The 27,838-nt window shown below is 45.6% G+C and overlaps 2 protein-coding genes across 11 annotated transcripts in view; one reads left to right on the forward strand and one right to left on the reverse strand.

Moving 5' to 3' along the window:
* The window catches only part of LOC137381544 (zinc finger protein 91-like), a 93,039-nt gene that overhangs the window by 39,753 nt on the left and 25,448 nt on the right, over positions 1-27,838 (forward strand). Inside the window, exons 5-20 of the mRNA XM_068054240.1 lie at positions 553-651; positions 1,343-1,436; positions 1,581-1,725; positions 2,762-2,789; positions 4,466-4,640; positions 6,399-6,471; positions 7,057-7,157; positions 9,508-9,573; positions 9,855-10,028; positions 10,118-10,229; positions 10,404-10,497; positions 10,653-10,785; positions 19,371-19,440; positions 19,655-19,778; positions 26,541-26,739; positions 27,356-27,536. Of these exons, the coding sequence (XP_067910341.1) occupies positions 553-651; positions 1,343-1,436; positions 1,581-1,725; positions 2,762-2,789; positions 4,466-4,640; positions 6,399-6,471; positions 7,057-7,157; positions 9,508-9,573; positions 9,855-10,028; positions 10,118-10,229; positions 10,404-10,497; positions 10,653-10,785; positions 19,371-19,440; positions 19,655-19,778; positions 26,541-26,739; positions 27,356-27,536 (1,868 nt within the window). The remainder of the gene's footprint in view (positions 1-552; positions 652-1,342; positions 1,437-1,580; positions 1,726-2,761; positions 2,790-4,465; positions 4,641-6,398; positions 6,472-7,056; positions 7,158-9,507; positions 9,574-9,854; positions 10,029-10,117; positions 10,230-10,403; positions 10,498-10,652; positions 10,786-19,370; positions 19,441-19,654; positions 19,779-26,540; positions 26,740-27,355; positions 27,537-27,838) is intronic.
* Positions 18,644-27,838, reverse strand: part of LOC137381325 (zinc finger protein 84-like) — a 28,786-nt gene continuing 19,591 nt past the window's right edge. For 6 of the 10 annotated variants that reach the window (XM_068053723.1, XM_068053722.1, XM_068053721.1 and 3 more), the window contains exon 3: positions 18,644-23,496. In XM_068053723.1, the coding sequence (XP_067909824.1) occupies positions 21,569-22,915 (1,347 nt within the window). In that variant the 5' untranslated portion in view covers positions 22,916-23,496 and the 3' untranslated portion in view covers positions 18,644-21,568. The other 4 variants (XM_068053728.1, XM_068053729.1, XM_068053727.1 and 1 more) reach the window with 4 other exon arrangements.

Genomic DNA, 27,838 nt, shown 5'->3' on the forward strand with positions numbered 1-27,838 from the left:
GTAGTGCAGGAATCCCTGGAGGGCATCCCACTTTCTAACCGGTATTCAGTTCTGAATACCGATTGGAGAGAGGGTTCCTCTGAAGAGTGCTGTGAGACCCGGAGCTCAAGCTTCTGAAGCCGGTGACACTTGCTGCAGATGTGTTTGTCAAGGACACATGATATGTCTACGACTTCCCACATGCCACTGGAGGCACATTCCGCTTGGCCAAGCTGCCCTGTCATTACTTAGCTTGACAAATTAATTATTGCTTGTGTAATAAGTGGAATAACTTACCAGTTATTTGCCAATCAGCTTCTTCCCTTGTACCTTGGAGGCTGAAAAGGCAGAAAAGTAAAGAAAGTCAGCAAAGAACACCTCCTTCTACTCGTCTGTGAAATCCCTCACACACGACTCACAGCCTCACGCTGTCCAAACAGCACTATTCTAATTAGTAATTATTAATAAATTACACTAATTAAAAAACCTCAGTAGTACTAACCTTCTCACTTACAAGGTAGTTATTTGAGGGTTTTTTTAAAAAATATTTTTTTTTCTCTAATTTTCTTAAAGCTATTTACAGGCAAGTGGAACACAAAAAACAGTGCACTCTTCCCACCTCGGTCATAACATCGAATTGTAGGCTTGTCTGGGATACCCAAAGTCGACGATGTAAGTGGGGTGATACTAACTGAAAAGAGGAAAAGAAAAAACTAGGTGTCTTGTGCATTAGAGTAAAGTTTACACTACCGGAATGTCTTTGTCAGTTACTATGACCTTTCTGGGGAAGGAGGATGTATCCCTGAGTGATTTGAGAAACTTAACCAAGGCTAGGCTAAAGGATTTGGCAGAATTGTTGGTGTTAGAGGTAAAACCAGGAGCTAAGAAAGCAGACCTAATTGCAGTAATAGCACAGCATTTGCAATTAGAAGAAGAGGAAGGCAAACCAAATGGTAGTACAGTTGAATTAGCTACAATACAGTTGGAGATGAGGCAGCTTGAACTTGACCAACAAAAGAAAGCAATAAAATTGGAAAAACTTAAGCTTGAATTTCAAAGAAAAAGTGAGGAGGAAATTTCAATTAAAAAGATGGAACTAAGATAAAGAGTGGTCATGACTCCAGTGAAAATTTTGGTGAGGAAAGATCTGACTCCAGCCCAGGACCCAGTGGAGAGCTGTTTAAATTTGTACAAGCCCTCCTGAAGTTTGAGGAAAGGGACACAGAGGCATTTTTCATTTCTTTGGAACAGATAGCCAGACAGATGAAGTGGCCGAAGGAAAGCTGGACACTGTTTATGCAAAGCAGGTTGATAGGCAGAGCTCATGAAGTTTATGCCATGCTTTCTGAGGAGGCTTCTGCAGATTATGAGATGGCAAAAAAGGCCATTCTCGCTCCTTATGAGTTGGTTCCTGAAGCTTATTGGCAGAAATTTCAGAACCTCCGGAGACAGCCTGGGTAAACTTATATAGAATTTGAGAAGGTAAAGCAAATTAATTGTGATCGTTATGTGCAGGCACTAAAGGTAGAGGACATGTGTGAGAACCTTAGGGAATTAATTCTCATGGAAGAATTTAAAAGTTCAACCCCTCTGTTATTAAGAACTCATGTAGAAAACCGGAAGGTTTCAACAGACAGACAGGCAGCGGAAATTGCTGATGATTACGAACTTGTTTACAAGCCCAAGCCCTTTGTCTATCACTCCCACAAATCTGAGAAGGATAGAAGGTGGGAGGGTGAAAGCAAGGCAAGTAGCTGAGGACAAGAAAAGACAGCTGGGAATTCCCCAGGATCTCCTCCTAAGGCCAGAAATGAAGGTGCTGAGGGTGGAAGAGAGGTCCAAAAGCCTAAGTGTTACCATTGCCACAAGGTGGGACAGCTTCATGCAGAATGCTGGAAGCTGCAGGGTAAACCTATGGGACTTAATGGAGTGTACAGGGCCAATGCAGAGAAAAGGGCCCTGACTGGGAGTATGTGAGATCAGGTTGTAGCTCTGACTGCAACTGTAAGGCCATGTACAAAAATTATTGTGAGTGCTGGAGACATGAACAAGATACCTGAGAGTTATAGGGAATTCTTGTAAAAAGGAAAAGTAACTCCTAAAAATAAGCCAGGCTTATTTTATTGCCTCTTTTTCGCCTGAGGTTTGTCTGGGACAGTTATGTGCTTCCAATGGGTTTAAAGTTTCTCTAGTATCAATTTGCAATAACCTGGGATGGGCATCTTAATAACCATGTGGTTGTGGGGGAATCTTGGTGTCGACAAATTTCCATGATTGTCTAAGGTGAGCTCTCCTGCATGCACAAGCTTTAACCCCTCAGCTGCTGTTTCTGCAGCATGTGGTTCTAACTCTTCAGGTTCCAGTACCTTGACAATTTCTCTCCCTATGGTGGTATTGGGTGATAAATTGGTTTTAAGCCCCTGTGAAATATCTGAGATTCCTTCTGGGCCCTTGTTCTTCCTGGAGTCTGAAGTGATGTTGTTGGATTTGATTAGCTCTGGGCTTGAGCTCTGATCATTGGATTCAGCAGTGGATATATCCACCCTCACTTTGAGTCTTCTGGTGAGTCACACAAGTGCTGCTCACTTTAGGGCATTTTTGTTCCCCTTTTCTCTATCCTGTGGGGAGGGTCTCTTTTATAATTTCCCCCATGTCCTCTGGAACATACCTGCTCGCAGGTATCTGTCCAGCTTCCACTGCAGTCCCCTGCGGCACTTTGACTAGGTGAGGCATCACCCTCACTGTTGGTTTGCCTTTTTGGGAGCTTTCCTTGTCTCGGCAGGTTTCTGTAAATGCTGTCAGCAGCCTTGGTAAGGTACTTCTCTGGCCTGCATTTACATAGGAGGGTGTGGGGCCTAATTTTCCTACCTATTCAGGGTTGGCTGACCGGACAATAGGAGGTTCAATTTGGGAATTCTCCTTTAACCTGTCCTCACTATCCTTTTTATCCCCTTCCTCCCGAACTGTCTGCCAGACGGGTGGTTGTCTGTCCCCTTTTGTTTTCGACAGCGGTCCCTCACAATTCACCAGCCCTCTGCTGGAGGGTTCCCCAAAAGCTGGTACAGGAATTAGGGGTGCAGAGTTTACTGCAGGTTGGGGCTTCCCTACAACCTGGCACATGTGGCAAGTTTTCCAGTACTCCGCTACATCTTTGCGAAGTTTTGGCCAGTCAAACTGCAGTCTTATGCGGGCTTTGGCTTTTCGTACATTGACATGTACCGCCAGTGTAAACTCATGGGCCATTCTTAGTATTTCTTTACGATACCTCGGCGGCACCACTATCTGGTGAACCACTGTCCACTTTTTGTCCCTAGGTTCATGAGGAGCGCTCCACTTCCTCATCAGCACCTCATTCTTTGCATAGTAGCAATCAGGGACACCCTGTGCTTCAGTTTCAGTTTGGACAGCCTGTGCTAACTTCCTTAATACTGCGTTGGCCTGTTGAGCCTCAACTAGGGAGATTGGTTTAACCCATTCCCTGGGTCCTCTAGCTCTCTAAAGAAAGTCTCAGACAACCTGACAGCATGGTCATCTGTCTGCAGTGCCAGTTCAGTCACCTCTGAGGGAGCTGGTTTGGCTATGGCCCAAGTCACTACCCAATCAGGGGAAATGCAGGGGACCATCTCCTGCAACTGCCCTGTCTCTCTGTCCTCCTTTGGTCTCTCTACCACTATTGGGGAGACTACCACCTTCGCCCCCGCTAGATCATTACCCAGGAGCAGGTCGACCCCATTCACAGGCAAACTAGGGACAATCCCTTTCGTCCTGAAACTAGGTTGCACTCCAAGGGTATCTGATATAAAGGTACGGGTGTACACCACCCTCCGATACCATTCACTATCATTCTCATATTCACTGCACTCTCTGGGGGGTAGGTCATGCTTTTTCCCAGCAAAAGGGATCTGGTGGCCCCTGTATCCCTGAGTATGACGATGGGCTTGCTTGCCCCACTCGAGGGGTATGGAGTTACTCTCCTTTTGGACACAAAATCCTAATAACCTTCAGGGATCTGGTTATATTTTCCTGCACCCATAGCAGTATTTTTTCTGGGTCTTACTCCTGTTGCAGTTAAAGCCACAGCCTGCTCTGCTGTGCTTTCCATCAGGGCCCCTTCTCCTGCACTGATTAATCCTGCAGGCTTTTCCCGCGGTTTCCAGCAGTCAGCTCGGAGGTGACCTGCCTTGTTACAGTGGAAACGCACAGGTCTCCAGGTCTCACTGCTGCTCTCAGCACTGTCTTTTTTGGCTTGAGGAGGGCCCCCTGTATGTCCAGCTTTCCTCTCTCTCCCAGGACTGTTTAGGTTCCTATCACCACCAGCCCCCACCCCCCCACCACAACCATTTATCCTTTCCGGGTTGTGGGGATGACTAGGGAAGGGTCTTCCTTGGGGTATGGACTTATATATGAGAGCAAACTCATCAGCTAGAACTGTGATTTGCCTGGCCTTTTGAACCTTTGCTCCTCCACATGGGTTTTTATGGAAAAGGAAGAGTTTTTAAATTCCTCAAGAAGAATCACCGCTCTGAGATTTTCATATGTGAGCTGTACTTTAAGGGCCCTTATCCACTGGTCAAAAGCCAGCTGCTTACTCCTTTCAAACTTGAAGTAAGTTTGGTCAGGCTGTTTCTGGAGGGTTCAGAATTTCTGGCGGTACGCTTCCGGTACTAGCTCATATGCCCCGAGGGTAGCATTCTTAGTCAAGTCATTTCTAATGAACTTTCATCTAGCAACACTGATAAACCTCATGGGCTTTTCCTTGCTTTGTAGCAGTCGGGTCCAGCTCTCGGTCGGCAGTTTTAACTGTTTTGCAAGCTTTCAAACGTGACAAAAAACGCTTTCACATCCCCCTCATTGAACTTTGGAATCAACTGGGAGAACTTTAAGAGTTCAACCACACAGTCCTGAGTTAAGTGTAGCTTCCATACTGGCCATGCTTTCACTGGGGTTACTGTGTCGCCCCCTAGCTAATTCAAGCTGCCTTAGCTCCCTTTCCTCCTGCTCCTTCTGGAGAATTCTTTCTCTCTCTCCCTCTTTCCCAGTCTTCCAATTCGAGTTTCCTTGGTTCAAATTGTATTTTCGCTAACATTACCCTGTCTGAGTCTGACTCCAATCCTGTCTCTGAATCTTCAGGCTCAAGTGAAAAATGGTTGGCCACAAGTCTTAGGATTTCGGATTTCTTAGCTTTTGTCTGAAACATAATCCCAAACTGCCCAGCTACATTCCTCAACTCTTCCCTCGATAAACTTATACCAAGTTACTTCACCCTGGCTTGGGAAGGTACTGGCTTCGGATGCAGACATGTTAGTATTCGAGTAGCAAAACGACAAGAAAAACTGTATTGAAGTTTTTTTTATATAGGGATCAATTTGGTTTCCCACTTGCAATTTCTTGTTTGTCTGTGAGTAACAATCACAGACTAAAGCCCCCAAATTTCTGTTAGGACCAGATGAGGAGGGGAGTCTCAGGCTCCCCTTTTGCCCCTTCTCTGATTTGACCACAACAGGTTTTATCCTTTTTTAACACAGTGATTGAACCTACCACCTCAGTGCGCTTGCTCCTGCTCCTCTAATATAATTGCCAAAGAACCAATCAGACAGGTTTTCTTGACTTTAAACAAGAAAGATATGTTTATTATTCTTAACACTCTAAACCAGTTAAAATACGCTATGCATCCATGCCTACATTCACACAGAGTCTCACAGACACAGACAAATAGATTACAGATAGAAAAACAGAGTTGGGTGGTTGGAGTAGAGTCCAGAATAAATGGAATTTAAATACTGTTTATCAGTCCCAGAGTCCTTAGTTGAAACTGTAGTCCTGAAGTCCTCGCTGGGCCACATGCATGGGGATTTGATCTTTGCCCCCTGAGTGTTGGTTCTGCTGGTCTGTAGCAGTTGCAGCTGGGTCTTCTCTGGATCTGTATTGGAGAAAGAGAGATAGAGAGAGATGTTCTGTGGATGGCTTCTTGGTTACTGTCCTGGTTTCTGTCTGAAAAAAAATCTTACTGTCTCTCCAGAGCTGCGTAACAGTCACTTGACATTCCCAAACCTCTTTATGTTTGTTTTAAATGAGGTCCTTCTAGTAGCTTCTCTGATATTCAAGGCTTTACCTCCTCAAGCTTTCCAGTCACACTAGATGGGGGTTGGCTCTTTCAATGTCAATGGGTGTCAATGGCTCCTGACAATTGTGTTGAAGAAGTCATTTCAGGTAATTTAATCAGAGAGTACCCCATTGTTATGGCTAGGTTGCCTCATTCATGTTGTCTCCAGTCTTCTCTGTTGATGTTTCATATGTAAATTGCAGTGGCCATCTTAGCTGCCAGCTTTTCTTTTTAAAAGTTATTTGTAACACTTTCCAGTAAAAGTCTCAGGCAAGGTTCCAACTGATGAAATTAATATTTCCCATTTGGCATGTAGGGTTTTCATGACACTTGCCAAAAATCAATTTGAAAAAGGGAGAGTATCCTACCTCAGGCATAGAGTCAGTCAGGTAAGGACGAGTGCTGCCAAGAACAGCAAAAGTACAAGCATTGGTGGAGTTCCCTACCCCTAAGACAAAGCAAGATATCATGAGGTGTTTGGGATGTGTGGTCTGCAAGTTTGTACCAAATTTTAGTACTATAGCTTCTCCACTGACAGATTTGCTACAAAAAAGGAACCCAAGGTAGTGAGGTCAGGGGAGTGTCAAGCATCTTTTGAGAGCTGAAAACCATTTTGATTTCTGAACCAGTGCTAGTCCAAATTTCACTTATTCCTTCAAGATGGCAATTGATGCTAGTGACCTGGGGGTGGGTGCAGTCTTGTTACAAGATGATGAGTCAGGCATAGAAAGGCCAATTGCAATTCCAAAAAGCTAACTTGAAACCAAAAAAGATTTTCAACCATGGAAAATGAAACCAAGGGCTTATTACCAGCTCTTGAGCATTTTGAGGTCTATGTCCACCATGACTACAGACAAACACTGGTATACACTGATCATAGCCCCCTAGCCATTGTGGAAAATTCAAAAACTAGAATGCCAGACCATTTTGATGGATATTACAACTTTAATACTTAAAGATTATCCACATTGCAGGGAAAAAATAATGTAATTGCAGATGCTTTGTCTAGAATCTATGTTTGCTTTGAGTTTTCTGAATGCCAAGATGGTACAGAGCTGTACTGTATTAGCTACAGGTAAAGAGTGAATTAGAGTGTAAATGTGTTTTAATAATGTTTCATTTTCTATCTTTTCACTCTTTGTAGTGAAACACATTTAAAAATGGTGTTTCATTCCTCCAAGGATGGAGGTGTCTGGAAAGTGCTTCCATTATTTTTAATATTTTTATATTTTTGAGGACTCCATGGATTTTTTTTTTACCAAGTTCATCAACAGGACATGATGTTGTTTGAAAGCCACCTGTGCTGGAGGCCACCTGTGATTTGGGCTTAGAAAACTCTTGGAGACTTGGGGGGCTGGGGGGCGGGGGGGGGGGGGGGGTGGTGGGGTGGTGGTGGAATGGTTACAGAGAAGCCACATGTCAAGGTTTGTGGAGGTCAGGAGGTCAATTCACTGTTTGGGGTTTGAACATTGTTTTCAGTTTTAGTTCTGGTATGAACTGTTTGAAGACAGTTGGTGTTTTCCTGACAAGGAGAAAAGAAATCACCCAGCTCACCTCCTTCTCTACCTTTCTGAAGAAATCCTGCCAGGATCCAATGTGGAAAAAAGGTCCCTGGTCCGTATAGCTCCTGAGCAGCTGGAAAAATATTGCAATTCAAGTATGTGCTGGCAGGAGAAACTTGATGCCTCATTTCTCCTAGAAAGCCTACTAGAAAAATTCTTGACATCTCCAGAAAGGACTGCTTCTTAAATTGATCCCAGTGACCCATCTCCGTCTACCCAGATGCCAAACCAAAAAACTGACAACTGACTTCCTTCCATATCTTCTTTCTTTTTTCATCAAGAATTAGCAAGTATTTGCCCAAAGTAGTTTTTTTGTAACAGACCTCTGCACTGTGAATTTCTGTATTTTTTGCAGTGTGTTAGTGTAGTTGGGGGATTTTTAAAAAAGGGATATTTCATACTTTAATCTGTGTTAATGCTTTGCTTTGTTACTGGTTAAGTCTTATTTTATAATAAACTGATAATTTTGTTGTTTATTAAAGAAACGTGGTTGGTGTATTTTCTTCTGGGATAAAAATAATAAAGTATATGATTTGCTGTAACGGTAACCGGGTAAACATTTAAATAGATGTTGTGACCTGTGGAGAAGTGGAACTAGAAAAGACAGTGCACTCCTCCCATCTCGGTAGTAACAATTCGCAAACTAGTTGGGTTTTTATGACAATCCAACAGGTTTCATGGTCACTTTTTTCTGGTGTCAGCTGCACAAATTACCAGATTTTTTCTGCTCAATTTCACAACCTGCCTTTGTGTTTTTGTGGGTTCCCTCACACTCCCTTTTTCTGTTTCAAATTAGCTGCGTTTGCTGACAATGCAACCACTAGGTGGCGGAGTACTTGCACACGCGTAAATGCAGGCTCTTCAACTACAACGTCAGTGTCTGCAACGCTCAGGCAGCTTCCAGGAATAAAGATGGTGCTGCTCAATTTATCACAGGAAATGCTTATGGCTAGATCGTTCCAGCAAATTAACCTTACATTAAGTCGGATGGAAGCCCAGTAATATGCTACTATGTAGTTATAGGATAATAACGGTAATCCTCAGATCCACTTAATATTCCAGAATCCTATTAAATATAAAAGGAATTTTATGATTGAATTTCCATTGGAAGATAGTGAATTGGCACCCCGATCAATGGAAAAGAAAATCAGGCAGAGTATAAAATGTGCTGCCAATTCATTATGTGATTTGTTTATATGACTGACCAGGGCTGATTTCACCCGAACGCAGCTACTAGCTCCTGCCTCACTGGCCACTCTACCCCCTTGGCAACTCGTTTTCTCTCCCTCCTCCCTACCAGCCGCTTCCCACACCTCCCCACCCCCCAAGCCACTCGCTCCAGACCTCACTGCTCCGCCCCAAACTTCCCTGGCTGATTGTTCCCCGCTCGTGCCACCCCGCTCTCCGACTGCTGGCTCCCCCCGCCCCCCCAGACACTCGCTCTAGGTCATGCTGCTTCCCTCCTCTCGGCCACTCAATCCCACGTTTCAGCAGTCACCAGGCACCGCCCGAAGAAGTGAGGGGTGATGTAGGAGCGAGTGGCTGAGTGGAGGGAAGCGGCGCGGATTAGAGCTAGCGGCTGGAGGGAGGGTGGGGAAGTGGGGAATGAGTGGCCGATGAGCGGGGCGGCATGAAGCGAGTAACAATCAGCCAGGGGAGTGGGGGGAGCAGCGAGGTCTGGTGCAAGCGGCTGAGATGAGGAAGCATTGAAGCCTGGAGCAAGTTGCCGAGGTGGGGGGTTGGGGGGAGGGGGGGGGGGCGGTGCGGGGGAAGAGCTCCAGCCTCAAAGTCTCCCATTCAGCCGCTTCCTCCAGCCGAGTGGGGGCTGGATACCTGATGACGCTTTATCGCGAATGCGTGAAGGTGGACCTGCCGTGGATACGCTATGACCTTGGTGCTGCGCGATGACGTCATCCCGCCCATGCACCAGTAAGTCCTGGCAAGATGTTGCTGCGCATGTGCGCAACTTGGCGTACTCTGATGATGTCAGTGGGCTGTTGCATTGCCAGAAATCATTTTGTTTTAAATTTGCAGACCGGAAACTCAAACCTCACATTACGTGAAGATCTGACAGAGTCACTCAATTCATCAGGACCTGAATATCATTAGATTTTGAATATGGAAGGGAAAAGCACTGTTCACAGTGGCGAGAAACTGTACATGTGTTCTGTGTCTGGACAAGGTTTCAATTGACCATCTGGCCTGTCCAGACACAAGTGCAGTCATACCAGGGAGAAACTATGGAAATGTGGGGACTGTGGGAAGGGATTCAATTACCCATCTGAGCTGGAAACTCATCGGCGCAGTCACACTGGGGAGAGGCCGTTCACCTGTTCTGTGTGTGGGAAGGGATTTACTCAGACATCCAACCTGCTGACTCAAAAGTATTCATGCTGTTGAGAGGCTGCTTAACCGCTCTGACTACGAGAACAGCTTTAAAAGCTCTCTGACTTTTGTTATTAGTTGTTTGCAGGACGTGGACGTCGCTGGCTACGCGAGCATTTATTTCCCATCCCCAATTTCCCTTGAACTCAATGGCTTGCTCGGCCATTTCAGAGGACATTGCTGTGTGGCTGACGTCACATGTAGGTCTAAAGGACATTAGTGAAACAGATGGGTTTTTACAACAATCAACAATGATTTCATGGTCATCATTAGACTAGTTTTTTAGTTCCAGGTTTATTAATTGAATTCAAATTTCACCATCTGTCGTGGTGGGATTCTAACCCATGTCCCCAGAGCATTAGCCTGGGCTCTAGATTACTAGTCCAGTGACATTACCACTACGCCATTATGACTTTGTCAAGTACCAGTTCATTCATATTGAGAGAGAGTTCTGTTGCTCTCACCGTGGTAGGTGTTTAAACGATCACAGAACCCCTTGAACACGAACATACTTGCACTGGGGAGAGGTCATCCATCTGCCCCGTGTGTGAGAATGGATACATTCATACGATCATCCCACATTGCTACACAGCAATAACAGACCTTTCAAATGTTCTGAATAGAGAGCTATAAAACCACAAGTGAACTGCTGATACACCAGCGTGTTCACAATGAGGAGAGACCGTTCACCTGCTCTGAGTGTGGGAAGGGATTCTCTCATTCAACCTATCTGCTGAGACACCAGCAGGTTCAGAAGTGACTGCAGGGGTTGAATGCTGCTGTTTTGCTGCTGTTGTTCATTCTGACAGTTGGGATTTGCATCTGCTGATGTGAATAACCCCTATAACTGGACAGGAGTTTAATTTTTTGAGATCTGTCAAATGAATTAATGTTGTTTAAATGAATACTATTTCAGGTCATTAATTTCTTCAAGATAAGGGGAGACTAATTGATGTCCTGGTATTGACTGTTCACATCCATGCAAGAATTTTAAAAATGTGAGCATCGCTGGCAAGGCCAGCATTTATTGCCCATCACGAACTGCCCTTGAAAAGGTGGTGGTGAGCTGCCTTCTTCAACCGTTGTAGGCCATGTGGTGCAGGTACACAAACAGCGCTGTTAGGGAGGGAGTTCTTTGATTTTGATCCAATGACGGTGAAGGAACAGCGATATAATTCCAAGTCAGGATTGTGTGTGGCTTGGAGGGAAACTTGTAGGTGTTGGTGTTCCCATGGTTCTGCTGCCCTTGTTCTTCCAGGTGGTAGAGGTAACGAGTAGATTAGTGAGGATGAGGTCAAGCAGGTTTTTCCCTCTTGGTTCTATCACTACCTGCTGAAGACCATGTCTGGGAGATATGTCCTACAGGACTTGGCCAGCTTAGTCAGTAGAGATGCTACCGAGCCACTCTTGGTGGGCATTGAAGTCCCCACCCAGAGTATATTTTGTGCCCTTGCTACCCTCAGTGCTTCTTTCAAGTGGTGTTCAGCATGGAGGAGTACTGATTCGTCAGCTGAGGGAGGACGGTAGGTGGTAATCAGCAGGAGGTTTCCTTGCCCAATTTCACCTGATGCCTTTGGAATTCATAGGGTCTGGAGTTAATGTTAAGGATTGCCTCCCAGGCAAATCCCTCCCGACAGTATACCACTGTGCTGCCATCTCCGGCAGGACAGGCCCAGCAATGCTGATGGAGAAGTATAGGATATTGGCTGCAAGGTATGATTCTGTGAGCCAACTACTATTACGAACAGGCAGTTAATTTAATATTTTTCTGTCTGATCAAATTTCTATTTTTGTCAACCACCTGTCCGTAACTAGATTAGTAATTGAATTTCGTTCCTGCCCTTAAACCCTCATAGTAAATGACCAGTTCAACAACACGGATTTTAAAGTTAAAAGTGAACTGGACTAAACTGGAGGGCAGAGTGGGTCAGAGGCTATGAATCCTGTGACGAGTAACTCACCTCCTGACTCCCCAAAACCTGTCCACCATCTACAAGGCACAAATCAGGAGTGATGGAATACTCTCCACTTGCCTGGATGGGTGCAGCTCCAATAACACTCAAGAAGCTCAACACCATCCAGGACAAAGCAGCCCACTTGATTGGCACCTCATCCACAAACATTCACTCCCTCCACCACCGACGCACAGTAGCAGCAGTGTGTACCATCTACAAGATGCACTGCAGCAACGCACCAAGGCTCCTTAGACAGGACCTTCCAAACCCGCAACCTCTATCACCTAGAAGGACAAGGGCAGCAAATGCACGGAAACACCACCACCTGCAAGTTCCCCTCCAAGTCACACACCATCCTGACTTGGAAGTATATCGCTGTTCCTTCACTGTTGCTGGGTCAAAATCCTGGAACTCCCTCCCTAACAGCACTGTGGGTGTACCTACTTCACATGGACTGAAGCGGTTCAAGAAGGCAGCTCACTACCACCTTCTCAAGGGCAATTAGTGATGGGCAATAAATGCTGGCCTAGCCAGCAACGCCCACATCCCATGAATGAATAAAAAAATAGGTTTTATTAACACTCAAACTCGGGAAGGGGTTTAACTTCGCCAAGCACGCTTACATTCAGGGAAAAGTTAAAGGCATAAAAAGGCAAGGACATTTATTAAATGGAAACTTATCTTAACTACGAGCTAATATGGATTTCAGTTAAAACTAGTATCCATGAATATTAAAAAGTGTCCAAAAGTTGGAGATCACCAATTAGAAATGAAGAGTAGAGGAGGAGCTGTTGGAAATATCTCTTCTCTTGCATATTTCTTTTTCTTTGCATTCTCAAAGGAGACCGCTAAATTGCTGAAGTCACCTTATTTTAGACGGAGAGAACATTGGTAGAAATCAGACTTTTCTGCTGTTACTGCAGCTTGTCTTCGAGCTGGTTTGTTTCTTGCTGGATTTTTCAATGTGTGGCTTCTCTTTAATTTTTCTTGTTGAAAAGGCCTTAGAGAGAAAAGTCAATGCAGCTTGAAGACAGGCTGTGGCTTCTTGCAGGGAGATGTGTCTCTAGCACACGGCAGCTGTATAATAGAAGACAGGCTGTACTCAAACAGTTACAGTTCCGAGTCCACACAGGTTGAAAAGGGATTTCCTGGGTCCTAAAGCTAGATTCTTCACAAGTGGCTGTCCTACCTGACCTCACGCCTCCATTTTTACAATCAGAACACAGAAGTACAAACTTAGAACATGCCGTATAAAATGGCAGTTGACATTAATACTCAAATGCACAACATAATTCACAAGGGGGTTCGCATCCATTCATGACACTATGTCAGGCTATTGCTTTACTAGTCTGTGGGACAGCTCTCCCAATTTAGGCACAAGTTCCCAGATGTTAGTGAGCAGGGTTGACTGGGCAGGTTATGCCATTGTCATTTTCAGGGTTTAGATTGTTGGCAGGTGGCCTGTCCAGTTTTATTCCCACTTGACTTTTCTGATACAACTGAGTGGCTTGTGTCAAGCAGGTTGCAGTAGTCTGGAGTCACAGATAGGCCAGACTGTGTGAGGATGGCAGATTTCCTTCCCTAAAGGACATTAGAAAAGCATTCCAGTACTTTCAGGATCACAACTAGCTTTTTATTTCCAGATTTATTAATTAATTGAAATTAAATTTCTCCAGCTGCTGGTGGGATTTGAATTCATGTCTCTGGAGCATTAGTCTCAGCCTCTGGATTACAATTCCAGTAACATTACCACTAAGCTACCATTCTCTTCCAGGCTGATGTGATTCTGTTAAACTGCCGATGTGCTGTTTTTCTGCTCCACATTTTGCCTGCAATGGAAAATGACTGAATCTTTGTCCCAGTGTAACCTATGCTGTTATGAAATGTGAGTGTAGATTAATGAGCTTCACATCCTTGCTCACGTTTGCTGTGATTGTGTACACAGGGGATGTGTAAAGAGTTGGTCTTTGCCTGGAGATGTGAGACAATGTCCCAGACACCGCCATCACCATCCCCAGATTTGTCCTGTCCCACTGGCAGGACAGACCCAGCAGAGGTGGCAGCACAGTGGTATGCAGTCAGGAGGGAGTCACCCTGGGAGTCCTCAACAATGATTCTGGACCCCGTGAAGTCTCATGGCATCAGGTCAAACATGGGCAAGGAAACCTCCTGCTGATCACCACCTACTGCCGCCCCCCCCCCCCCCCTCCACCCCCTCAGCTGATGAATCAGTGCTTGTCCATGTTGAACACCACTTGGAAGAAGCACTGAGGGCGGCAAGGGCACAAAATGTACTCTGGGTGGGGGACTTCAATGTCCATCACCAAGAGTGGCCCGGTAGCACCGCTACTGACCGAGCTGGCCGAGTCCCAAAGGACATAGCTTCTACACTGCGTCTGCGGCAGGTGGTGAGGGCACCAACAAGAGGGCAAAAACATTCTTGACCTCGTCCTCACCAATTTGCATGCCGCAGATACATCTGTCCCCGACACTATTGGTAGGAGTGACCACCACACAGACCTTGTAGAGACAAAGTCCCATCTGAACATTGAGGATACCCTCCATCATATTGCATGACCACCTTGCTAAATGGGATAGATTTAGAACAGATCTAGCAACACAAAACTGGGCATCCATGAGGCGCTGTGGGCCATTAGCAGCAGAAGAATTGTATTCAACCACAATCTGCAACCTCATGGCCTGGCATATCCCCCACTCTACCATTACTATCAAGCAGGAAGATCTACCCTAGTTCAATGAAGAGTGCAGGAGGACATGCCAGGAGCAGCACCAGGTGTACCTCAAAATGAGGTGTCGACCTGATCATGCTACAACTCAGGACTACTTGCATTCCAAACAGCGGAGGCAGCATGCATTAGACAGAGTTAAGCGATCCCACAACCAACGGATCAGATCCAAGCTCTGCAGTCCTGCCAGATCCAGTCATGAATGGTGGTGGACAATTAAACAACTGACAGGAGGAGGTGGCTCCACAAATACCCCATCCTCAATGATGGGGGAGCCCAGCACATCAGTGCGAAAGATAAGGCGGAAGCATCTACAACAATCTTCAGCCACAAGTGCCGAGTGGATGATCCATCTCGGCCTCCTCACAGATGCCAGTCTTCAGCCAGTTCGAAAAAAAACTCCACGTGATATCAAGAAACAACTGAAGGCACTGGATACTGCAAAGTGTATGGGCCCTGACAGCATTCTGGCAATAGTACTGAACACGTGCTCTAGAACTAGCCGTGCCCCTAGCCAAGCTGTTCCAGTACAGCTACAACACTGGCATCTAACTGGCTATGTGGAAAATTGCCCACATATGTCCTGTACACAAAAAGCAGGACAAATTCAACCCAGCCAATTCCTGCCCAATCAGTCTACTCTCAATTATCAGTGAAGGAAGATGTCGGCAACAGTGTTATCAAGAAGCACCTGCTTAGCAATAACCTGCTCAGATTGGGTTCCACCAGGGCCACTCAGCTCCTGACCTCATTACAGCCTTGGTTCAAACATGGATAAAAGAGCTGAACTCCAGAGGTGAGGTGAGAGTGACTTCCCTTGACATCAAGGCAGCATTTGACTGAGTATGGCATCAAGGAGCCCGAGCAAAACTGGAGTCAATGTGAATCAGGGGGAAAACTCTCCGCTGGTTGGAGTCATACCTAGCGCAAAGGAAGATGACTGTGGTTGTTGCAGGTCAATCATCTCAGCTCCAGGACATCACTGCAGGAGTTCCTCAGGGTAGTGTCCTAGGCCCAACCATCTTCAGCTGCTTCATCAATGACCTTCCTTCAATCATAAGGTCATAAGGGGGGATGTTCGCTGATGATTGCACAAGGTTCAGCACCATTTATGACTCCTCAGATACTGAAGCAGTCAGTGTAGAAATGCAGCAAGACATGAACAATATCCAGGCTTGGGTTGATAAGTGGCAAGTAACATTCAAGCCACACAAGTGTCAAACAAGAAAGAATCTAACCATCTCCCCTTGACATTCAATGGCATTACAATCACTGAATCCCCCACTATCAACATCCTGGGGGTTACCATTGACCAGAAACTGAACTGGAGTAGCCATATAAATACCATTACCTGAAACGTTAAATCTGCTTCTCTCTCCACAGATGCTGCCAGACCTGCTGAGTATTTCCAGCATTTCTTGTTTTTACATGTTAAATATAAATATTGCCAGGTAGCTGCAGCTTGTTAGATCAGACCTCGAGAAGAGAGAGCTCTGAATCCACTGTATTATCTCTGCTGAGACCAAGTGGGCCCACATCAGAGACGCCATCTATGAGTCAGCTTTGACCACCTACGGCAAACGTGTGAAGAGGAATGCAGATTGGTTTCAATCTCATATTGAAGAGCTGGAACCTGTCATAGCCGCTAAGCGCATTGCACTGTTGAACTACAAGAAAGCCCCCAGCGAGTTAACATCCGTAGCACTTAAAGCAGCCAGAAGCACTGCACAAAGAACAGCCAGGCGCTGCGCAAATGACTACTGGCAACACCTATGCGGTCATATTCAGCTGGCCTCCGACACCGGAAACATCAGAGGAATGTATGATGGCATTAAGAGAGCTTTTGGGCCAACCATCAAGAAGATCGCCCCCCTCAAATCTAAATCAGGGGACATAATCACTGGCCAACGCAAGCAAATGGACCGCTGGGTTGAGCACTACCTAGAACTGTACTCCAGGGAGAATGTTGTCACTGAGACTGCCCTCAATGCAGCCCAGCCTCTACCAGTCATGGATGAGCTGGACATACAGCCAACAAAATCGGAACTCAGTGATGCCATTGATTCTCTAGCCAGCGGAAAAGCCCCTGGGAAGGACAGCATTACCCCTGAAATAATCAAGAGTGCCAAGCCTGCTATACTCTCAGCACTACATGAACTGCTTTGCCTGTACTGGGACGAGGGAGCAGTACCTCAGGACATGCGCGATGCCAATATCATCACCCTCTATAAAAACAAATGTGACCACGGTGACTGCAACAACTACCGTGGAATCTCACTGCTCAGCATAGTGGGGAAAGTCTTTGCTCGAGTCGCTTTAAACAGGCTCCAGAAGCTGGCTGAGCGCATCAACCATGAGGCACAGTGTGGCTTTCGTGCAGAGAGATCGACCATTGACATGCTGTTCTCCCTTCGTCAGATACAAGAGAAATGCCGCGAACAACAGATGCCCCTCTACATTGCTTTCATTGATCTCACCAAAGCCTTTGACCGCGTCAGCAGACGTGGTCTCTTCAGACTACTGGATAAGATTGGATGTCCACCAAAGCTACTAAGTATCATCACCTCATTGCATGACAATATGAAAGGCACAATTTAACATAGCGGCACCTCATCAGACCCCTTTCCTATCCTGAGTGGCGTGAAACAGGGCTGTGTTCTCGCACCCAAACTTTTTGGGATTTTCTTCTCCCTGCTGCTCTCACATGCGTTCAAGTCTTCAGAAGAAGGAATTTTCCTCCACACAAGATCAGGTGGCAGGTTGTTCAACCTTGCCCGTCTAAGAGCGAAGTCCAAAGTATGGAAAGTCCTCATCAGGGAACTCCTCTTTGCTGACGATGCTGCTTCAACATCTCACACTGAAGAGTGTCTGCAGTCTCATCGACAGGTTTGCGGCTGCCTGCAACGAATTTGGCCTAACTATCAGCCTCAAGAAAACGAACATCATGGGACAGGACATCAGAAATGCTCCATCCATCAATATTGGCGACCACGCTCTGGAAGTGGTTCAAGAGTTCACCTACCTAGGCTCAACTATCACCAGTAACCTGTCTCTAGATGCAGAAATCAACAAGCGCATGGGAAAGGCTTCCACTGCTATGTCCAGACTGGTCAAGAGAGTGTGGGAAAATGGCGCACTGTCACGGAACACAAAAGTCCGAGTGCATCAAGCCTGTGTCCTCAGTACCTTGCTCTATGGCAGCGAGGCCTGGACAATGTATGTCAGCCAAGAGCGATGTCTCAATTCATTCTATCTTCGCTGCCTCCGGAGAATACTTGGCATCTGGTGGCAGGACCATATCTCCAACACAGAAGTCCTCGAGGCGGCCAACACCCCCAGCTTATAGACATTACTGAGTCAGCGGCGCTTGAGATGGCTTGGCCATGTGAGCCGCATGGAAGATGGCAGGATCCCCAAAGACACATTGTACAGCGAGCTCGCCACTGGTATCAGACCCACCAGCCGTCCATGTCTCCGCTTTAAAGACGTCTGCAAACGCGACATGAAGTCCTGTGACATTGATCACAAGTCGTGGGAGTCAGTTGCCAGCGTTCGCCAGAGCTGGCGGGCAGCCATAAAGGCTGGCTAAAGTGTGGCGAGTCGAAGAGACTTAGCAGTTGGCAGGAAAAAAGACAGAAGCGCAAGGGGAGAGCAAACTGTGTAACAGCCCCGACAAACAAAATTTTCTGCAGCAGCTGTGGAAGAGCTTGTCACTCTAGAATTGGCCTTTATAGCCACTCCAGGCGCTGCTCCACACACCACTGACCACCTCCAGGCGCTTACCCATTGTCTCTCGAGATAAGGAGGCCAAAGAAGATCTCTGCTCTCCAGATGAGGTAACTATACTCTGTCTGTGTTATTGTAGTGCTGTTAATAAAGTCAATAAGACACAACCTGTTGTTGTAAGCTTGATTATTTGGTGTCTGAACTGACAAGATTTCATATTTACAGTCAACAAGATGAACAAGAAAACACCTCAGAGCCCAATATTTCAGCTCAATATTCACAGGTCTTTTATCTAACACCTTGAGTGGACAGAATAGAGAAAGATCCCAACTGTAAGAAACCCTTGAATCATTTGAAAATATCTTTCAAATGCTGACAGGTTCCAACTGTCAGTTTCCATTACATTTAAGTCAATGGAAGACGAGAGGGCAGTTTTTCTGGAACTGTACAAAACACTAGTTAGACCACAGCTAGAGTACTGGGTACAGTTCTGGTTACCACATTACATGAAGGGTGTGATCACACCAGAGAGGGTGCAGAGGAACTTTACGAAAATGTTGCCAGGTCTGGAGAATTTTAGCTATGAGGTGAAGATTAGATAGGGGGATTATTTTCTTTGGAACGGAGGAAGCTGAGAGGAGATTTAATCAAGGTGTATATAATTAGGAGGGGCCTAAATAGAACGGATAGGAAGGACCTATTTCCACTAACAGAGAGGTCAATAACCAGGGGCATAGAATTAATGTAATTTGTAGGATTAGGGAGGAGTCGAGGAATCGTTTCATCCAGAGGCTAGTGGGGTCTGAAACTCATTGCCTGAAAGGGTGGGAGTGGCAGAAACCCTCATCACATTTAAAAAATACTTGGATATGCATCTGGGGTTAGGTTGAATAACTCTTTTTCACTGGCACAGATACAATAGGCTGAAAGGCCTCCTCTGTACTCCAAGTGTTGATGTGATGGTTCAAGCCAAGAGATGCCAGGTACCGGGAGCAGCAGGAGCAGTAAATAAAATCTAAATGTCAGTAAGTACCGATACAGTTTATCTGCATCTAGTTCTATTTGAATAACTACTGCTGAATGTGGCCCTCACCCAGTGCCAGGATATCAGATCAGACCCACCATGGAAGATGAGTTTGACATCCCTGAAGTAGACAATGTCAACCGGGTCCTCCATGTCTCTGTAACCTCCTCCAGCCCCACAACCCTCTATGTAAATACAAGCTGTTGTTGTTGGATTACACCCCTTCGATAGACAATGTCAACCGGATTCCTCTCATCCATCAACGCAGCAACTTCATCACAAAACACAAACAAGTTGGTAAGACAATCTTCTTTTCCGGAAGCCGTGTTCCTTCGCTTGCCCAGTGATCAGAAACAGCATCGCTTAGGATCCCATCATGCATCTTGCCTGTGATCGAGCTAACACTAATGGGCCTGTAGATCCCTGGCTCTGATTTGTCCCCGATTTGGAAAATGAGAATTACGTGAGTTACCTTCCAATCTCAGGGAACAATCCTGGACTCTATTGAGCTGTTGAAGATATGGGCAAGGGTCTTCCAGAGCACTCATCCCATCTCATAAACACACTTGGGAGGATATCATCAGGACTTGGAGCACCATCTAATTTGGGATTTCCTATTTTATCCAGGATGACAATCCCTTTCTATTTTAATATTTATGACGTTATTGTCGACAGCACATCCCACAGCTGGAATCTGAGCATCATCCACAGGAGTGCAGACAGACGTGAAATTGCCGTTTAACAGCTCTGTCATACCTGGCAATCTATTCAATCTGTCCTGAACTGTCTCTCAGTGACTCTAAACCATCTTTAACTGCCTTCTCACTCCTGATGTAACTGGAAAAGCTTTTGCTATTATTACCACAATTATGCACCATCTTTTTTTCCAAAGATCTCTTAGCTTCTCTCATGGCTGCTTCTGTCTCCCTTAATTGTGGGTGATATTTGTCCCTATTCTCCTGGAAACTGAATTCATCTTGTTCCAAACTGGGTTCAGTGTAAGACAGTTTGGGGAGTCAGGCATCATTCACCCCTAGACCTACTGACAGGTAAAACCCAGACAGTTCCTTAGTAAGGATTCCTCTGATTCTTCACCATGTATTTGTCAGGATACTGAAACCCAGCTTTCTTACAGTCCACTCCTGGAGACCACACTCCCTGAGCCTACAATCCTCAACAGGGTCAGTGGTGGAGTTTCACAGCAGGAGTGATCCCAGAGTAACTGTCGGGATCTCACCCCTGTGGACGTTCTGAGTTGTGCATTTTTAGTTCTCCTCGTGTCACACATCAATAAAACAGGAAATTCCTGAAAACATGCTGCAGGTCCTTCTTCATCTGGAGATCTGCTGTATAATAGTACCAGAAGTTAACAGGCTCCTGTGAACTCCTCCATCTACTATTTTAATGCAGACTTTAACCAATTTATTTCAAACAGGTTTATTTTAAATGATAGACTAAGTAGACTCAGGACTCTCACAAAACACGTTAAATCTTCATGGAATAATTACCACAGCCATTTTAGGACTGGAAACTTAAACCTACAGTTTCAATTGCAGTCAGGAAAAAAAAAATCACAGTTTTACACCAATCTCTGATTTGACAGCATGTTTCCAGCATTCACTGTTGTTCTTCCTGATTCCAAACGCAGTTGTAAAGGAGCCTTCTGTTTCATGCTCAGGAGTTCTGAACCATGGAACAGAGCGGCTGGGACACATTTCTTACATGCCTCAGGATTAACCCGCATGGGGACTTTGCTGTCAGTGAAGAGAGACAAGAAAGACCAAAGTGCATTTGTCCCTCTCAGTGTGACTCTGAAGCATTGTTCCCACCACCATCCACCACCCCCCCCCTCAGATTGTCCTTTCTAAGCTCCAGCCAGGTGATGCTAAATACGTAGGTAGGAAGGACAAAAACCTACAACAATTGTTTAAACAAAAGCTGAATTATTTGACAGATATCCAGAGTATTAAACTCCAGCTCAGTTATTGGTTTACAGATCAGAAACAAACCCTAATGGTCAGAATGAAAATGATTCAGTTCTGTTTGTGATTCACAACAGCGATAACTGTAGAATGCAACCCCTGCAGTCAGATGTGAAATTGCTGGTGCCTCAGTAAGTGAGAGGAACGGGTGAATCCTTTCCCACACATGGAGCATGTAAACGGTTTCTCCCCAGTGTGAACTCGCTTGTGCCTCAGCAAGTGGGATGAACGGGTGAATCCCTTCACACACAATGAGCAGATAAATGGTTTCTCCCCAGTGTGAACTCGCTGGTGTGTCAGTAGATCCTTTCTGCTTTTAAAACTCTTCTCACAGTCAGAACATTTAAAAGGTCTCTGATCAGTGTGTACAAGTTGATGTTGAATGAGGTGGGATGACTGAGTGAATCTCTTTTCACATATGGAGCAGGTAAATGGTTTCTCCCCAGTGTGAACTCGCTGGTGTGTCAGCACATTCTTTTTGCTTTTAAATTTCTTCTCACAGACAGGACACTTAAATGGTCTCTCATCAGAGTGAACAAGTTTGTGTTCAGTGAGATGGGATGATTGAGTGAATCCCTTCCCACACATAGAGCAGATGAATGGCTTCTCCCCAGCGTGAAAGCGCTGGTGTGTCAACAGGGCAGATGACTGAGTGAATCCCTTCCCACACACGGTGCAGGTGAATGGCTTCTCTCTAGTGTGAATACGGCCATGGGTTTCCAATTCTAACAGGTAGTTGAAACCCTTCCCACAGTCTCCACATTTACAAAGTTTTTCGCCAGTGTGACTGTTTTTATGTCGCAGCAGGTGGGATGGACGGGTGAATCTCTTCTCACACACACAGCAGGTGAACGGCTTCTCCCCAGTGTGAACTCGCTGGTGTCTCAGCAGGTGGGATGAATCAGCGAATCCCTTCCCACACTCGGAACAGGTGAACGGCCTTTCGCCAGTGTGAGTGCGCTGGTGGGTCAGTAAATCCTTTTTACTTTTAAAATTCTTCTCACAGTCAGAACATTTAAAAGGTCTATTATCAGTGTGAACAAGTTGGTGTGTCAGCAAGTTGGGTAACTGCGTAAATCCCTTCCCACACACAGAGCAGGTGAATGGCCTCTCCCCAGTGTGAGTGCGTTGGTGGATCAATAGATCCTTTGTACTTTTAAAGCTCTTCTCGCAGTCAGAACATTTAAACGGTCTCTTATCAGAGTGAACCCGCTGGTGTGACTGGAGGTTTGACAAAGCATTAAATCCCTTTCCACATTCAAGGCAGGTGAATGGCATCTCTCCAGTGTGAAGTCGCTGGTGTGTATAGAGGCTGGATGACTGAGTGAATCCCTTCCCACACACAGTGCAGGTGAACGGTCTCTCCCCAGTGTGACTGCGTCGATGAGATTCCAGGTCTGACGGGTAATTGAATCCCTTCCCACAGTCCCCACATTTCCATGGTTTCTCCATGCCCTTGTGTGTCGCCAGGTTGGATGATCAGTTGAAGCTTCATGCACACACAGAACACAAGTATGATTGCTCTCCACTATGAATGGTGTGATGTTTTCTCAGGCTATGTAACTGGTTAAAGTTTTTTTCCACATTCAGTGCACTGGAACACTCTCACTCGGGTGTGTGTGTCTCAGTGCTTTTCCAGTCACGCTGATGTTTGAAATCTTTTTGCACAGACAAATATTTCTTCTTCCACATTCAAAGGCCGATGATTTTCAGGTCCTGAAAAATCGAGTGACCCTATCAGATCTTGATATGGTGTTTGGTTTGAGTTTTCTGTCTGCAAATCCTCCCCTTCCAAGATACTGTAAAAGGAGTTTATAAAAGTCATCACTGGATAGAAATTCAGGACAGACAATTCCAGTTTCTGTGGAAAATTCTTTCTTCTCTTGTTCCCCCAAAGTTGTAAATCCCCATTCCACACACACTCCCTCCTCCCTGTGCTGAATCCAAACCCATCGCACCATCTCCGCCACTTCTTTCTTCCACCGCCAGTTTTCTCTCTCCCTCTACTCTGGCTGGGTTCAGTTCTCCAGCCCCTGTGTGCAGAGTGAGAATAAAATTAAGGAATCAGTGAGATTGATAGAATTTTGTTAACCAAAGATATTAAGGGATATGGAACAAAGATGGGTATATAGAGTAAGGTCACAGCTTAACCTTGATCTCATTGAATTGTGGAATGGGCTCAAGGGACTAAATAGCCTCCTCCTGTTCCAACAATTCTATGCTCGGGCAGATAGGGAGAAAGTATTGCCTCTGGTGGGGAAATCAAGAAAGGGACATAATATTAAAATTAGGATTCGGCCATTGAGAAACATAATAAGGAAACAGTTTTCACAGAAATGGGAGCAGAAATCAGGAATTCTCTCTCCCTAAAAGGCTGTGGGTCAACTGGAGCTTTCCAGACTGAGATGGATGGATTCTTGTCAGCGGAAGGTAATAAGGGATATGGAGCTAAGGTGGGTAAATGGAGCTGAGGTGCAGATCAGCCCTGATCTAATTGAATGCAGGCGCAGACCGAGGCACCTGAATGGCCTCCCCTGTTCCTAAACATCCTGTCAACACCCACTGTCCTGACTCACAGGTGAAGAGTGGCTAATTAACTGGTCCTGGAGCTTCAGCGGAGCCTGTGGAACAGTGTCTTCAGGAGAGGAGGAGAGAAATTGGTGAGAAAACCCGAGTGCAGAGTGACAAAAGAAATGAGTCAATGACCTTCTCTTCCAGACTCATTGAGATCAACTATTTCAGATCAGAACCACTGATCCCATTTTTTCAGACTGCAGCAGCTGTTGGTAATGCTTCTGCTGCTGCCATTTACACTTCCTCTAGAACCATCTTTTAGTTTTAGTTTAGAGATACAGCACTGAAACAGGCCCTTCGGCCCACAGAGTCTGTGCCGACCATCAACCACCCATTTATACTAATCCTACACTAATTCCATATTCCTACCACATCCCCACCTGTCCCTATATTTCCCTACCACCTACCTATACTAGGGGCAATTGCTAATGGCCAATTTACCTATCAACCTGCAAGTCTTTGGCATGTGGGAGGAGACCGGAGCACCCGGAGGAAACCCACACAGACACAGGGAGAACTTGCAAACTCCACACAGGCAGTGCATAGAATTGAACCCGGGTCGCTGGAGCTGTGAGGCTGCGGTGCTAGCCACTGCGCCGCCCACTGTTTCTTTACTTGTATCATTACACCTTCTGCCTTACACCATCCTCCCTTTTATTATTTAATCTCTCCCTCTCCTGCCTTCCACCCTATCACAAACCTTCCCTTTTGTTGCAGCACAGAAGGAGGCCATTTTATCAAATCTCTTCTTAACCTTATGTTCTCCAAGGAAAATAATGCCAACTACTCCAATCTATCCACATAACTGAAATTCATCATTCCTGGAACCATTCTTGTGAATCTATTCTGTACTCTCTATTAAGGTAGAATGTTTAGATTGGAAGAGGGCTAATTTCAACACAATGAGAAGGGATCTAGCCAGGGTGAAATGGAACCAAAGACTGACAGGAAAAGCTGCATCAGAACAATGAGTTATCTTTAAGGAAGAGATACTTCAAGTACAGGCTAGGAACATTACAACAAGGGTGAAAAGAAAGGGAACCAAAAACAGGGCTCCTTGGATGATGAGGGAGATAGAGATTATGAAGAAACAAAAAAAGGTGTACGATGCATATCAGGTGAATTTTCCAAGTGAAAATCAGGCCATATGCAATAAGATGGGAAGGGAGGTGAAGAGGAAAATAAGACTGGCAAAGAGAGAATATGAGAATAGAATGGCAGTTAACATAAAAGGGAGCCCAAAAATCTACTGGCATGTAAATAGCAAGCGAGAATTGAGAAGATGAGTGGGGCCTATTAGGGAGAGAGAGGATAATATATGCTTAGAGACGCAGGGCAAGGCTAATATACTTAATGAATACATTGTATCAGTGTTCGCTAAGGAAATGGAGGATGACAAAATTGCTTGAAACGGAGAGAGTAGAGGCAAGGGATCGTGTAAAAATTGAGAGGGCAGTACAAAGAAGGCTGGCTATGCTTAAGGTCAACAAGTCACCTGGTCTGGATGGCTTGCATCCCAGGTTGCTAAAGGAAGTGGGGATGGAGATAGTGGAAGGGTTTGCCATAATCTTCCAATCTTCCCTGGATACGGGGGAAGTGCCAGAGGATTGGAGAGTGATATATATATATTTTTTATATAAAGTTAAATATCCGTTTCATGTAAAAATTGTTAGCATGATCTGGTTCAAAGTGAAGGGACCTTCACTCCAAAGTCCCTTACTTCCTCTACACTTCTCAGTATTTCCCCATTAATCGTGTATTCCTTTGTCTTGTTTGACCTCTCCAAATGCATCAGTTCACACTTCTCCAGGTTGAATTCCATTTGCCAGTTTTCTGCCCATCTGACCAGTCCACCAATATCTTCCTGCAGCCTACAGCTATCTTCCTCGCTATCTACCACACAGCCAATCTTTGTGTCCGCTGCAAACTTCTTGATCATGCCCCCTACATTTACATCCAAATCGTTAATATATACCACAAAAAGCAGGGGACCCAGTACAGAGCCCTGCAAAACAACATTAGAAACAGCCCTCCAGTTGCTAAAGCGCCCATCAACAATTACCCCTTGTTTCCTGCCACTGAGCCAATTTTGTATCTACCTTGCTGCATTTCCCTGTATCCCATGGGATTGTATTTTTTTAACCAGTCTGCCATGTGGGACCTTGTCAAAAGCCTTGCGAAAACCAGTACTCTGTTTCCTGTCACTCAGCCAATTTGGTATCCAAGTTGCTATTGTCCCTTTTATTCCATAAGCTATAAATGTGCTCACAAGTGCAGCACTTTAACAAATGCTTTTTGGAAGTCCAGGTACACCACATCAACGGCATTAAGCTCATCAATCCTTTCTGTTACCCCAAAAAACTCCAGAAAGGTAGTTAAACGCGATTTGGCCTGAACAGATCCGTGCTGGCTTTCCCCAATTAACCGGAATTTGCCTAAGAGACTAATTTTTTCCCTGTCTCTGTATTTGATTAAAATCTATTCCTTCTCTAACTATTCGCAGTTCTGATGAACAGTCACAGATCTGAAACGTTAACTCGGTTTCCCTCTGCACAGATGCTACCAGACCTGCTGAGGATTTCCAGCGTTTTCCATTTTTCTCCGGTGCGGAAACGACGGGTCGAATGGCCTCTTTCCGTGCTGCAACAATTCTGTGATTTCCGCCTTTGTCTCAATGATTTTCTTTCCTGGTCACTGCAACCGTGAAGCCACACACACTGTGTCGTCAGCAAAGTGACTGCACATGCGCCCATCTCCCTGAACGAGATTCACCTTCCTTTACCAAGCTGGCGGCAAGTTGCCTGGGTAACCCGAACCTGACACTGCAGGGGAAGCCTCCCTGATCTGCCCTGACTTCTACTTGCAAGATGGCGGCCAGTGACCATGATTGTTCGGGCCTCTCACCGCGGAGGAAACATGAGACCTGGAGGTTCTTATTCAGGGCTTGCAGCCTACACCAGGTGTTTCTGAAGCCACTCCGCCCACCCGCCAGCTCCATTCCTCCCCTGCGCCCCGCCAACTCTCACCCACTACAAATGTGACTCCAGTCCGCGCACTGCTTCATCAAATGACAGTGCGCATGCTCCAGATACAGTCTAGCACCTGCGCGCTGGGTTCCTATAGTGTGAATAGACTATAGTCACGTCTGCGTGGAATGCTGGGACATAGCTCCGTCATTGCAATACCCGGTCCTGGAAGTGGTTAATAACCGATTGTGAACTCTTTTGATCTCATTATCGAAGGAAGGAGTGAGGGTAATGAAGATTCACTGGACTGATGTGGGATATTGAGCTTAATAAATAGACCTCTCATAAATAGAAGTATGAGATACAAAAGCAGGGAGTTTATGCTGAACCTTTATAAAGCTCTGGATCGGCTGCTACTGGAGTATTGCGTCCAATTCTGGTCACGACACTTAAGGAAGGATGTGAGGGTCCATGAGAGGGTGCAGAGGAAATTTACCAGAATAGTTCCAGGGATGGAGGATTTTAGTTACAAGGTTAGTTTGGAAAAGCTGGGTTTGTTTGCTTTAGGACAAATGCGATTGAGGAGAGATTTAATAGAAGTGACAGGCTTAGATAAGTTAGACAAGGAAAAACTGTTCCCATTAACAAATGGTACAAGGACTAGGGAACACAGATTGAAAGCTTTGGGCAAAAGATGCAGGGGGAATATGAGGAAGCACTTTTTACGCAACAGGTGGTGATGACCTGGAACTCGCTGCCCACAAGGTTGGTGGAAGTGGAGACAATCAATGACTTCAAGAGGAAGTTAGAAAGCCACCTGAGAGAACTAGACCTG

Source organism: Heterodontus francisci, chromosome 22 (genome assembly GCF_036365525.1).
Source record: "Heterodontus francisci isolate sHetFra1 chromosome 22, sHetFra1.hap1, whole genome shotgun sequence".
In the NCBI taxonomy this organism is placed as follows: domain Eukaryota; kingdom Metazoa; phylum Chordata; class Chondrichthyes; order Heterodontiformes; family Heterodontidae; genus Heterodontus; species Heterodontus francisci.